This window comes from Scyliorhinus canicula, chromosome 9 (assembly GCF_902713615.1).
Source record: "Scyliorhinus canicula chromosome 9, sScyCan1.1, whole genome shotgun sequence".
In the NCBI taxonomy this organism is placed as follows: Eukaryota; Metazoa; Chordata; class Chondrichthyes; order Carcharhiniformes; family Scyliorhinidae; genus Scyliorhinus; species Scyliorhinus canicula.
The window spans coordinates 25,062,615-25,077,363 of NC_052154.1; the positions used below are offsets into that span (position 1 = coordinate 25,062,615).

The following is a 14,749-nucleotide window of genomic DNA, read 5'->3' on the forward strand; positions in this document are numbered from 1 at the left end:
CCCAGACCCGCCCAGGACACCTGAACAGCACCCTGTCACAACCGCTGTGTTAAACCCAAGCTTCACAATGCTCTCAGCCAAGCTCCCTTCAAAGGCACACAACCCTCCGTGACCCCTGTCTGTAGGACATGCCGCACACCAGTCCCATAGTACAAAGCCACATGTCGACACAGTATGAACGTCTCCATCACACAACCAACTGCCACTGTGCTGGTGGGCAGGCACAAAGCAGACTCAATGAGATAGTCCACAGTAGCCGTGGGCCGGAAGCATGGCATACCGTTCAGGGCCTAGCGCGAACCCTGTTTAGGGCTCCACCCCCCCTATTCTCCTGGAATAATGGGAAGTACACCATGCTCAATGCAGATGGAGAATAGCCCCATCTCCACTCTCCAGCTAATTAAGTCCACCTGCTGTTTTAGAACCTCTTTCGCTGTCAACCACTTAATTTAAAATGCCCCCAACCTTTTAGGTATAATAGACTTCAAGCTGCTTTAATTGCATTTATCCTATTTTCGACAGTTAAATTTTGATCTCCTTAGAACTAAACCACGAAAATATTAACATGATCAATGACTAAAATAATGGTAAAAATCCATCCACTGGTAATTCCATTGGGCTAGTGACATGGCCAAACTAGATGACCTGCTGTTTCATTTGGGGGCCAACTTCTAATATCCAAATTGGAAGTTCTACACATAATAATATAATCTTTATTAGTGCCACAAGTAGGCTTATATTAACATTGCAATGAAGTTACTGTGAAAATTCCCTAGTCGCCACACTTTGGCATGTTCGGGTACACTCAGGATGAATTCAGAATATCCAATTCACCCAACAAGCATGTCTTTTGGGACATGTGGATGGAAAACGGAGCACCCAGAGGAAACCCACGCAGACTCGGGGAGAACATGCAGACTACTTTTCCCTTTGAGGGGTAGAGCTGATTGGTGGTGATTTAACCTGAGGATCACCACAGATCAGGTGAGGGGCAAGGTTGAGAAGGCGAGGCCTTCATGAATAACTTCAGCCGGTACGGGAATTGAACCCGCGCTGTTAGCCTCGCTCAGCATCATGAACCAACTGTCTGGTCATCTGAGCTAAACCCGCCCATTTTTCTTTTAACCAACTTAAATTGAATTGATTAAATTGAAATTTCAGTATTTTCCATTAAAGGCACCTAAGAGTTAAATATCGGATCTATGGTACATTATACCCACCCGCACATCAACTGTGTCCATGTCATCTTTAATATTCAGAGACGGGAAAGCTGGAAGAGTGAAACTTGACGCAGTGGAATCAGGGAGAATGATGGAATTTTCATCTGTGCTGTCTGCTGGCATCCTTCAAACACAATCAACGGCAAATCACTTTATGTCCGACTTTAATTAATAAAAGTTCACTGCATGATCAATGCAAAAAAGGATGCTCATACTATCTATCAATTAAACATGAATATTTTCTAGGTCTTGAATAATAATGTTTACCTTTTCGTTCCCGATAATCTGCATCAAGTATAAATTTGATCACAGTTTATGATCTTTTCATATGTCGGACTGCCAAAGTTCCATTAATATTGGCTACACCTTAGTGGAAATTGTTTGATGCAGAATTCAATTTTAGATGGTATTGAGAATCATGCCACTTACAGACACCTGTTATACTTCCCGCCTGATATTTAGTTCCACTGACATCAATTGAACTAGATTTTGAGGGGTGTGACGGGCGGCTGATGTTACAGTTACCATTTCCTGACGCCATCCACATGAATTTTTAACCTGTTATATTGTTAATTTATGTATTGAATTCATCTTGTTAAAGGTTTTTAGAAGATACATTAACCCTTAATTAATACTTCTGCACGAGATTTAAAAATAATTATCTTCCTTTCTTTTAAATTTCAGGGTTCTTTTGGAAATGACTTTTATTACATTTTCAACGTTCTATACAAAAGTTACAAAAAACATAGACAAATACCTTTTGCAAAATACCAATCCCAACCCCCTCCACCCTAAACCCGAGAAAGGCAAAGATAAATTTCATACAGTTGTATTAAAGGTTCTCTGCGCTTTCATCTGGTATTATATCTGTAAAATTGGAAAAAATGTACATGTACATGTGTGCCCCAGGTGATGATACTTGGGAAATATCCTGAAGATTTTACTGATAAACTGAAATAATAAGGTAGGATTTTTGCTTTGGGTGCAAATCGGGAAATTGCACCCAAAATGTGTTCAAACTAAAGTTCAAGTTTCTGACAAAATTAACGTAATTATTCACAAATGTAAAATTATCCATGAACAATCACGATTGGGCAGTGTAAGAGAATTGAATTGTTACTTTTCTTTTCTTTTCATTCAAATGTAATCCTTGGCGTATTTAAAGGGTGATCACTGGTTAATTTTATGAACACATCTAAAAATGGGTCTATTGGCAAAAGTAAGTGTTTTAATAATCGTCCAGTCCTCCACCTCTGGCAAACTAGTTTAACATAATGGAATATGACTTTAAAAAAAACTATACTGAGCCATTTGCTAGCTTCATTGGCGTACATCTGCTAGTTTCTGAGCAAATTAAATATCTTTGATCTGAAACCACTTCTGAAACATACCTCTCCGCCGGCGTGATTCTCCGTTTTGCCGGCAACCCGGGGGTTTCCCGACGGATGGGGCTGCCCCAGAATGGGAAACCCCATTGACCAGCCGGCACAACGGAGAATCCCGCCGGCGCGTCGGCGCAGAAATGCGGCACGTGTCGGGGTGGGGAATCCTGCCCCAGTGTCTAAGAAAATGAATCTAATTCAAAGGGCTTTCTTGAATTTGTGCAATTGGCACCATCACACAATTTCAGCTGGGGCATGGCCAGCTTTGTGGGCAGGGCTGAATCTGACAAATTGAACCAATGTAAATGATGGACGGGATCTAACGGTAAAGTTTCTAATTGTCATTTCAGGCGGGTTTGGCTGGGACTTTCTCTCCGGCTCTGTCGACAAGTTCCCCACCGCTACCTAATCAGACTTAGTCACTTTTTCGGGCTCTGGCAAGTTTCTCCCAGGCTAGCCCATACTTAGAAATGTTTCCATCACTGGGCAGCTGAACCCCTTGGCCACATCGGCGACTCAGAGATCAGGCCCTCATTTTGAAAGGGTGCCCCGATTTCTCAGTGAATTTGAGGGTCCCCCACACCCTTCCCCCACCCATGGCCAATGTCACCTCTCACAAACATGGCAAACTAGTTGAACATAATGGAATATGACTTTTAATATTACCCCACACTAGCCCACACCCCCTCCCCAAGTGAGGACACCCCACCCAGGTTTGTGTGGACCCGTACTAATCGGCACTCCCCTGACCACTCATGGAGGAGCCGGTTAGATCACGTGAGGCCGTTAGGTCAGGTTCCATCCTGCTAATGAGATGGAGGTTGCCTTTAATTCATTTCAATCAGCTTTGCACCTCCGGATCCCACCAACGGGAGCGTGCCATTTAGACAGAGTCCTGTAGCATGAGAATAGCTGGTACCCGGAACACTGAGAAACACCCCGATATCTAACGCCCATCCAGGTAGATCAGGGGCCTCAGTGGGGAACTCCCCGATGAGGCCACACTTACCCCATTTTCCACACTGAGGTGCTCCACTCGCTGGAACTCCTCAATGCAGCAAGAGATCAGGATGCCATTTCTACATGGCGTCCTGACCTCTCGAGCCCTTGACATGACCCTCAAACCTCCCCAAAGTCCCAACTCACCATAAGGAGGTCCCCCGAGCCCCCAGCACACGTGGACCAATCGCCACCGCGCAAAAAATGTCAATTCCCGTACCGGCCTCCCCAAACAGGCACCGGAATGTGGTGACTAGGGGCTTTTGACAGTAACTTCATTGAAGCCTACTTGTGAAAATAAGCGATTATTACTATATTAAAATGAGACTGCAGATTTGCCAGAAAGTGATCCCGGCCACAATAGGCGCGATTCACATCGCAACATCTTGCAAGATTGCACTAGATCCCGCGAGGCATGGGTAGATCCCGGAAGTACGGTCTCCCGCCATCTAATGGTCACATTGCGCCATGCTGCGCTGCTTTTCGGGTGCAACGCGACCAATAAATCCGCCCCAAGTGATGGTAGTCTTGAAGGTAACTCACTGATTTTTAAAATTCTCCGATTGTGCTGTTTTGGTCAATTCTACCAGGTTGGAACGAATGTTGTTAGGCTAAACGAGCTCAGTGTGGTTTAACTACAATGTTAGCGCTCATGTGAAAACGTTTTATTTTGTACCAATGCTATAGTTACAGAAAAAATCCAAAGTCAGTTCAGAATGAAGCTGGCTGAAGCTGTCTGACTGAGACAACGCTGAGACGACGCTCTGCATGTTTCTGTGGCATTTCTAGGTGTAGTGAGGATAGAGGCATTTTTTGATAGGAACCTTTGAATTTAATGTGTTATAAATTATGCATTTACATTTTCTATACAGCATTAATTTTTACCTCACAGTTAATCGGGTTTAGCACATTGGACTAAACAGCTGGCTTGTAATGCACAGCAATGCCAGCAGCGCGGGTTCAATTCCCGCACCAGCCTCCCCGAACAGGTGCCGGAATGTGGCAACTAGGGGCTTTTCACAGTAGCTTCATTGAAACCTACTTGTGACAATAAGCGATTATTATATTATTATTATTATCGGCAAGGTTCTCCGTTCCTGAGACTGAAGTGTTGATGCTGGCGCATGCTTTCATGGACGTCCACGAAAGCAAAACTGGCGCCGCCACCTGGATTGATTCAGCGATTGTTAAGGGGCTAGGCTCGCCGTCATATGGAACGCAATCGATTCCAATCAGCAACTATGCCAGATTCTCCGGATTTGCGATTATAACTGAGGAGGCTGAGAAGCTGCAGCCGCATATACACCCTCCACTCTACACACACACACCATCCCAGCCAACAAGATGGCAGTTAGACACGCGGCACAATGATTCACTGACGCTGAGCTCGAGACCCTACTGGAAGTGGTGGAGCAGAAGCCAGCCACCCTGTACCCCGGCCCGGGAAAGAGGCTACCAGCTGCTGCTGTACTCTGTGCCCAGGCGCAGCTGGTAGAGGCGGTCAGCGCCATGAGCAACACCTTCCGGACCGCACTGCAGTGCAGGAAAAATCTGCACAACTTCCTCAGGTCGGCCAGGGTGAGTAGGCAGCACTGTACCCCTGGCACTAACCGCTGTCGCACTGATCTGTGATCCCCCGTCGCACCAGGAGAGCGGCCGAACCCCCACCCTGCACCACATGCCAGCACCCATGCTGGCCACCATGGCCGGGTGCCTTGGCAACTGAGGCCACCAACTTCCCACCCCCTGGGCTGCATATGTCAGACTGTCGTTTTTGAGCTCTCTCTCCCATGCCCCCCCCCTCAGAGAAGGCCGCCCAAAACTGCTGGGAGACGGAAAAAACTGGAGGGGGAACCAGCGACCTGCGGCCCCTCACCGTGGTAGAGCAGCAGACCCTAGATGTGGTCGGTGGGCCAGAGGAAAAAGTCGCTGGGGTGGAGATGGCCGCGGGCGGAAAGATTAGACACCAGCTGAATCGCGGTTCCCCATGACACTTATGTTAACCCCCACATCACCATCCCACAACATCCTCACCCTCACACCACCCCCCACACCATTCTCATTCCCACCCTCACCCCCTGTGGTAAACCACTGTTACACCTTTATTAGGTGATGTATGGCAGGACCTTTACTACAGGTTCACCGGTAGTCCCTGCCTGCTGGCTCCGCCCATAGGCGGATGTATAAATATGTGTGTCCTGCATGCAGCAGCCATTCCGCCAGCTGCTGTGGGAGGCCATACATCTTAGAGCAATAAAGCCTCAGTTGTACCCAACTCTAGTCTTTGTTCAATTGATCATGCATCACCCCCACACCATCCTCACCCCCACACTCACCCCCATTCTCAAACCCATACCACAGCACCCTCATGCCCACAACTCCGTCCTGTTCACCCCCAACCCACCCATACACCACCCTCACCCTCACCTGCACATCACCCTCACCCCCACACCATCATCACCTCCAAACCCGCCCCACCCTCACCACTACACACGTCCACAGCACCCTTCACCCCCACAATCTCACCCCCACAACACCTCTACACCACCCTCACCCCAACACCCTGACCTCCACACCAGCTTAACACACACACCACCCTCACCCCCACACCATCTTCACCTCCACCCTCACCCCCAAACCACCCTCACCCCCACACCATCCGCACCCCATCCTCACCCCCTGACCATCCTCACCCCCAAACCACCCTCACCCACACACCATCCTCAACTCCACCCTCACCCCCACACCACCCTCTTCCCCCACACCACCCTCACCCCCAACTCCCCCGGCCCATATAACCATGCGTATTGTCTTGTATCTACAGGAACTGCCGGTGATGGGGCGGGTCCATCTGGTATCCCCTGCACCCAGCCCGTACCAGAACCCTAGCCCCCCCCCCCCCACCCCTGTGTGCCACCCACGATAAGGATGTCACCGACACGGACGGGAGCCATCGACCCGAAACCCAGGTCACCCCGGAGCCTGAGTCTGGGGATGACACTGATTTCCCGTCGGTGGGAAGATGCAGTCACAGAGCCAGGGACTACATGAGGGGTTGTCGGCGAGCATCCAGCACCTGCTGGTGCAGTTAGAGGAGTCCAACTGTGTGCAGGAGCGGGAGAGGGTGCTGACCACGTGTGGCACCCAGGGCAATATCGCACGGGTGGTGTACGCGGTGGAGGCATTGGGGGATTGGATTGGATTTGTTTATTGTCACGTGTACGGAGGTACAGTGAAAAGTATTTTTCTGTGAGCACCTCAGCAGATCATACAGTACATGAAAATAAAATAAAAGAAAATACATAGTAGGTCAACACAAGGTACACAATGTAACTACATAGACACCGGCATTGGGGGAAGCATACAGGGGTGCAGTATTAATCAGGTCAGTCCAAAAGAGAGTCGTTTTGGAGTCTGGTAGCAGTGGGGAAGAAGCTGTTTTCAATCTGTTCGTGCGTGTTCTCAGGCTTTTCTATTTCCTGCCCGATGCAAGAAGTTGGAAGAGTGAGTAAGCCGGCTTTGGATCAGCATGTCTAAGGCTCGGGGCACTCTGTGCAGGCACTGGCCAAGGCCCGGGACAGGGCTGCCCTCTCACAGGCAGCCATGTGCCAGAGACACCTGAAAATTGCAGCGACGCTCCTCAGCATGGCTGAGTCACAGCAGGCCATGGCTGAGAATGTCGGCGGCACTGCTTCGGCGCTGGCCGATGTGGGACACAGAGGGAGGGGTCCCAGTCCCAGAGGTAGATGGTGCAGTCACTGGCTAATGTGGCACAGACCCAGAAGGTGGTGGAACAGTCGCAGTGTGATATGGCAGAGTCCCAGATGGGGATGGTCCGCTTCCTGTGCTCCATGGCCGAGAGCATACAGACACTGGTCCAGACCAGAGCGGGCCTCAAGGACTGGCAGTGGCAGCTGGCGGGGATGCACCCCAATCCATGGAGTAGCCCGGGGGCAATCGGGCACCCTGAGGGAGGAGGAGGTGATAAGGCCCGTGCCGCTGACTCCTGCAGGGAAGGTGCCGGAACACTACTGCACCTCGATTCCGCCTTCCTGTCCCTGGTGCATCATATGGGCAGCGGTCGCCCCAAAAGACGGCCGCCAACGGGGACCCAGGTCACAGGGTGGGATTCGCAGCAGGCCACCTCAAACCCTGATGTACTGTCTGGGGATCCATCTAGATGTAGTGTTAGGGCCTGTAAAGCCAGAAAGTTAGACACCAGTTAAGATGGCACTGTGCAGGGCACAGTTTAGTTATCGAGGCTAGGGCACATATTTGCATACATTTGTGCACATTGAACACATGCTAACACTGTTACAACCTGACTTGGTACTCTGTCAGATGGGTGTGAAGGGTGGGCTGATCTGGGCTGGCCAGTGAGGAGGAGGGGGGAATGGATGGACATTATGGGGCGGGCTGAACCCCCCACCCTTCCCTCCCCCGATCGTTGCTACTTCCGCTACCCTAGGGACCTGATGGCACCGTGTGATGGAACGGCCAGCTCGCATGCAGGAATCACCCAGATGGACGGTGGAAAGTGCTACCATTGGCAGGAGTCAGGCATTGTCAAACGATGCGGAGGACCAGAGTACATCAAACAGTGGGTTGTCATCATCTTCCATCCCATGGACCAAACCCGCTGTTACTGCCAATCCAGGGGCCGCACCCCCGTAGTACAGCAGGTATGTACCACGGAGGGGGTTCCAGGTGATGGTGTGGCCGGGAAGGGTGGGGGCGTGTGGGGGTGGAATGAGGTGTCCATGCCTCTGGTCAGGTCCCCCCCTCCCCCCAAAAGTTGGTTAACCTGGAGGCGATCAGAGCATCCTGTGCGTGTTGGTTCTGGCACACATGTCATCTGGCCTCCCATGCCTGACCAGGCCTCCTGTCCTGCCCATCCTCACACTTCCCCGCATCCTCCTCATCGAAGGAGGCCTGGCATTCATCCTCCTCCTCCAGCATGACCCCCTTCTGCTCTGCAACGTTGTGGAGGACGCAGCAGGCTGCCACGATGCGGGCGACCCTCTCAGCGTCATACTGAAGGGCCCCCCCACCAAAGTGGTCCAGGCACTTTAACCGCACCTGGACCCAGGGTAAATCAGCGCTTGGTCCACATTGAAGCGGATGTATTTTGCCGACCGGGAATGGGTCTCCATGACGGCGCGGATGCACCTGTACACTGAGTTCTGTGAGGCTCCACACAAGTCCCCACTCGGCACCTGGAAGATACAGGGCAACCGTCACCATGATGGCGACTGGGAGGGGTGTCCTCCCCCATACCCCCGCAGTGCCATGTGTGCCATGATCTTGCAGATATGTCACAATGTCTCCCTGCTCTTCGACGGCATAGCCGGTCCGGCAGGTCCTTGAATGACAGGTGCTGTCAGTACACGTGAGGCCTCATGCGTTGCCTCCTTTGCACCTCCTCCTCCTTGGCCTATTGGGCACCCATACGGGGTGTCACTCTGCAGAACCAGGGCCAAGGTGGGTGGTCATTGGGGTGCACAGCAAAATGGCAGTCTTGCAGGCTGCAGCAACTGCGATCCATGCCTGCACACCGCCCCAGTCCCATGGGGAGGGTCACCCTGGCCCATAGCCCTTCCTCCCCGTCACCATCCCCCCACCTCCCAGCCCTGGCAGGGCCCGAGTGACTCCAGCCAGCCCGGCCAGTGTCTGGCCCGGCAGCCCACGGGTGCACCTCTCTCCCCCTCATCAGCCAAAACGCTGGTTTCACGATTTTTAAAAGCACAAGTGAACCGCGCCGTCGGGAATTCGGCCCATTTGGAGACAGAGATTCGCGCTGGCCCCAGAGAATATTGGATCGGGCCCTCTAATGATATGCCAGTGCCGTTTACTGTACGTGCATTCTGGCAACAGAGAATTGCGCTTTGGAGTGAAATTGGCACCAACCGCGATTTCGGCATCGGAACTGACTCTCCACCCAATCGGTTTCCTAATTCCGGCGTTGGCTGACGGAGAACCCTGCCCAATCCCTCTGATCTAAAAAGAGACGAGAAATGGTGACATACAGGCTTTTCAGTGTGGAGAAAGCTTATTTCCAAAACAAAGTACTTTCTTTCCTCCTTCCCAGAGACATTGACCCACCCTTCACTGAGACACTGACTTCAGCGACCACACCTGCTGTTCACAGAGACACATTCTCTTTGATGTTCACATGCAGCTCACTCTCCCTAATTATTAAAGAAATGTCCTCCCGCTAAATCCCTTCCCTCAGTTCATAAAATATTCATGATGAATTTTCATTGCCAGTCTTAGGGCAGGAATATCTGGCCCTCTTCCTGGCGTGTTTTTGCAGGGAGGCACATAAAATGTAAGGAGTGGCAAGACCACCACCTTCCCGCCCATCACCGAGCTGTCCTCCATAATATGGTGGGTCCAACATTTTGAATAAACTTATTAAGGATCAATCGAGCATATAATCATGCCAAAGGACCCTAATCACACACTGCCCTAGCCATTAAATAGTTGGCTTCAGCAGGTGGTCGGGAGCTGGGAGGTCGTTTTTAAAAAATAATTTTGTAAAGGTAGCAAGAAAGAGGGAACACAGCATTCAAGGGGAGCCTTTTGCGCATCAGCGGCATCCACCCAGGATGTTACCCCACTTTGTTCCTCCTCACTTAATCTCCAAAATACACTTTTCCACCCTCTCGCCCCCTTCCTCTGCCTAAACCCTCCCAGTCTAAAACTCCCAACTTACTTGAGCCCCGGCACCCCCATGGCTGCCAGCTTTGTGGAGCTGCTGGCAGTCCCATCAACATCCAATGCTCAGTTCTGACACTATTGGGACTGCTGGAGCTACCATTGGCTCGAGGGGCATTGAAGGAGCGGATGTCCCACTCTCAGTCTTTTTACTTCATTGTCGCTGCTTCTGTGAGGTGCTTTGGTTGCCAGCTGACTCATGCAACTGGGCGGGGCGGGAAGGGGGGCTGTTGGTGGAATGGGTGGGTGGACGGGTGTGCGAGCAGTATGCCCCCCAGCGACATCCAGCTCGCCGTTTCAGTTCTTATCAGATACAGTTTCACCCCGGCATTGGACTTAGTTGACAGAAATGGCTGATCTATAACAAACCTATCAAAGGACATGCTTGTGCCCGCTTTGATCAGTTATAGTCAAAAAGTTGTGAATTCAAGTCCCACTGCAGGAATTGTACACCTATTGAGAATGTAACATTTTACGGAGGAAGCTACCTTTTTATTGAAGAGATATTAAACCAAGATATTGGGGCTGTCACGATGTTGGCGAAAAAGACACAAAATCACCCACCAAAATAGTGAACTATAAATGAGACCTGTGGATTTAACAAATTGGATGTAAGTCAAAGATGGCTGAAGATATAAATTCAGTCACTGGCTGATTTCCGGGTGGGTTATACTAAAAGGCCAGCTCCCAGGCAAAGTGCGAATCGTCCATGAATGAATTGCTATCTCCTATGGTGACAATGGGAAAGTATCATCTCAGCAGGAATGCTATCCTGTGAGCAATGCCCCAGACAGATTTGAGAGTTTCACCTTCCAGGAATGTACAAAGGCAGGGATAAAAGCCAACTGCAAACCTTGGTCATGGTCGGCTGGTGCTGGGTGTGCCAGCGTGTGATACAGGAGAACAGACAGCAGCCCAACACTCGCAAAGGTTTACATGTACCCTCTCTCTGATTGTTGATGCAAGCCAAGTTAGTGAAGCCACAGGTGAAAATGGAAATGGGGAAAGTTCTCCGCCAAACTGCAGAACACTGGAATCTCAAAACCAATTTTCACCTGCTGAAGGCAGCACTACTCAAATCACGACTCTCAATGGCCACCACATTTTGTTATCTATTCCCCACAGACAATCTAAGGGCTGCTTCATATACTTTTGCTCAGTTACTTAGGGCTCAATTCTCACGTCTAATCTGTATGGATGTATATATGCGCATGTTTTTTCCAAGCAATTAAAAATGACCTTTCTTCAACTTGGCTCTTTTTAAGCCATAAATATTGGGACTGGGAAAAGGGATCTTGCAAAGGGATAGGTCCTTTTTTTTACATCAATAGCACGGTGGAACAGTGGATGGCACTGCTGCCTCACAGCCCCAGAAACCGAGGTTCGATTCCAACCTCGGGTAACTGTTTGTGTGGAGTTTGTATGTTCTCCCCGTGTCTGCGTGTGTTTCCTCTGGGTGCTCCAGTTTCCTCCCACAGTCCAAAGATGGGCAGGTTAGGTGGATTGTCCATGGCAAATTGCCCATAGGTGGGGTTACGGGGATAGGGTGGGGGATTGGGCCTAGTTGGCGTGCTCTTTCAGGGGGTCGGCCGGGACTCTATTGGCCAAATGGCCTCTTTCTGCATTGTAGGGATTCTATGATTCTATGAATCTTGTTGCATCCAATCGAGAGGAATACAAAAGTTCATCGCTCCTCACCTGGGGTCATAACAATTCGGGGGTATCCCAGCCCAAAGTTAACAAACCAAGGGAACTTGTCTAGGTTAACACCTTTGGGGAACCTCACCTAGGACCAGTCGTAACGGAGCTTAAATTCCTTTTGCCCTTTGTATTTAATCCTGCACAAAGTGTCTGGTCTGACAGTAGAGTAGACGTTCCTATCCTATGTGCTGCTTCCAGCCAGTCAGGAAGCTCAGTAATTTAATTTTACTTCAGAATACATCCACATGACCAATTTGTGAGGAACTATAAATAATGACTAATTGGTAGCCTGGCTTTGGAAGTCGAAAAGTAAACCGCATTATTTTTAAAGAGAATCAATTTCCAGCTCCCACAGAGCTTGACACTGGTTGTTGCTCACCGCCGAGAGATCTGGGTGGGATGGGGAAGGTGGGGGGTGGAGTCTGAAATCGAGGGTCTCTGAAATTAGTAGTGGGTCAGCTTCGAGACACGTGGGATGAATACAGGGAGAGTGAGGAATGAGGATCCAGGGAATGTGAGCTTGGAGAGACTGAGAGGAATAGGGTAGGCATGGGGCCTTGCGTGCTCAGAATTAGGAGCAGCAGCAGGAGCAGAAAGGTAGTGAGCAGGCATAACACTGAGAGAGGAGCAGAGTGAAAATTAACTGTCGGTAAGTCGTGAAGTGATGGGTGAATAGGGAACTGAGGAACAGAAAAAAAGGATTCTCACTGGAAGAAACAAAGTAGCAGGGAGAGGGGATGTTATTGAATTGAGCGATGTTAAACTGTGGGATTCATTGCATCACGTGACTATATTGAGGTATAGACGAAAACTTCATTTCAATGGGATAAAGGTTTTATGATGTGGTCAAGAGTCATGTGACCAAGAGTCATATGACCAAACCTTCACGATTGTCTGAAACCAGGGCTGTTTCCCCTAACGGAGGTTAGAAGCTAACCTGAAATTGAGCCTTGGGCCTTATTAGCATAATTTGGGCAAGCTACGAGCACCTCTTGTACCTCCGCAGCTACTTCAGTTTAAAAACAAATTGGGGAGCTGGAATAGAAATGGGGGATTATTGTCAGTATGTGGAATCAGTGCAATACTCCATCCCTGGCTCCATGGGGATGAATTTTGAAATTAAAAAAATAAGTCCCAGCCTTTGATTGTTGTGGTAGTCGGTATTGAAGGTATTACGGTACCTAGGTTGATGCTGTAAGATCATTGGTGTGGGAAGTACCTGAGACAGTAAGATCATTGGTGAAGCCTGCCTGCTGGTTCCGCCCAGTAAGGCGGAGTATAAGAGTCTATGTCTCCCTAGCAGCTGCATTCTGTACCTGCACTGCTGGGGGAAACATCTAGTCCAATAAAGCCTTCAATTGTCATCTAATCTCGCTTCTGGAGTCATTGATCGAGCATCAATTTATTGGACTAGATTTTGAAGAATGGAGCTCTGCATCAAGCCGGAGTGTCTGCAACTTAGCCCCCATGTGGCAAACTCAGCGGCAACCTTCAAACACTGGCTGGCATGCTTCAATGGGTACCTCAGGATGGCCACGACTACACCCACGGAGGACCAGAAAATGCAAGTTCTCCACTCGAGGGTGAGCCCAGAGATCTACACGCTCATCGAGGATGCGATGGCCCTGTTGAAAGAACACTACATTCGCCCAGTAAATCAGGTTTACGCCCGACATCTGCTCGCGACAAGGCGACAAATCCCAGGGGAATCTCTAGACGAATTCTACCGTGTACTTCTGGTACTAGGTAGGAACTGTGACTGTCCGCAAGTTTCAGCCAGCGACCACACAGAACTTTTAATCCGGGATGCATTCGTTGCAGGTATGCTGTCCTCCCAAATCCGTCAGCGGCTGCTGGAGAAAGAGGCCTCAAGGTGACACGGGCCCTCACTAGCTTCCTAGATGTGGCTTCCCGCAACACCCGCGCGTACATCCCTGGCCGCGCGGCAGCCCCATGGGCAGCGTGGAAGCCACCTGCGGCCGACCCCGATGCATCACCCCACAAGCTTGTGCCGCGCGGCAACCCCGGGGGGCCCCCGCTGCTATTTTTGCGGGCAAGCCAAGCACCCCCGGCAAGGCTGCCCAGCCCACTCCTCCATTTGCAAAGGCTGTGGCAAAAAGGGCCATTTTGTGGCGGTATGCCAGGTCCGGGCGGTCGCCGCTGTCTCCGGGGGCGAACTGGGGCCGCCGCCACAACTCCCTCCGCAGGCCACGTGCGGCCCGGGGGCACCGCCATCGTCAATTTCCAGAGCCGCATGCAGGCCCCGGGTGCCGCCATCTTGTTCCCTAGGGACCGCGTGTGATGCGTGGGCGCCGCCATCTTGCCCACCCCCAGCCATGTGCGACCCGTGGGCGGCGCCATCTTGGCTGGAGTCTCAGGACCCCGATTCAGATGACCGCACGCCTCCTGAGGAAAATCTTCAGCTTCTACCGCAACTTGCCTCCAACTGGACCAGTCTCGGCCCCGAACTCTCGACGACGACCGTGCTCATCAACGGACACAAAACACCTTGCCTGATCGACTCCGGGAGCACAGAGAGCTTCATACACTCCAACACGGTAAGGCACTGTTCTCTTCCCATACACCCAGTTAATCAAAGAATCTCCCTGGCCTCCGGGTCTCACTCTGTAGAGATCAAGGGGTTCTGCGTGGCTAACCTCACGGTCCAGGGGAGAGAATTTAAGAATTTCCGACTCTACGTCCTCCCTCACCTCTGTGCTGTCACGCTCC

At 50.6% G+C, this 14,749-nt stretch overlaps 1 protein-coding gene across 1 annotated transcript in view; it reads right to left on the bottom strand.

Moving 5' to 3' along the window:
• LOC119971162 (polycystic kidney disease protein 1-like 2) overlaps window positions 1-14,749 on the bottom strand; it is a 164,942-nt gene that overhangs the window by 80,360 nt on the left and 69,833 nt on the right. The window contains exon 21 of the mRNA XM_038806358.1: window positions 1,221-1,344. Within this exon, the coding sequence (XP_038662286.1) occupies window positions 1,221-1,344 (124 nt within the window). The remainder of the gene's footprint in view (window positions 1-1,220; window positions 1,345-14,749) is intronic.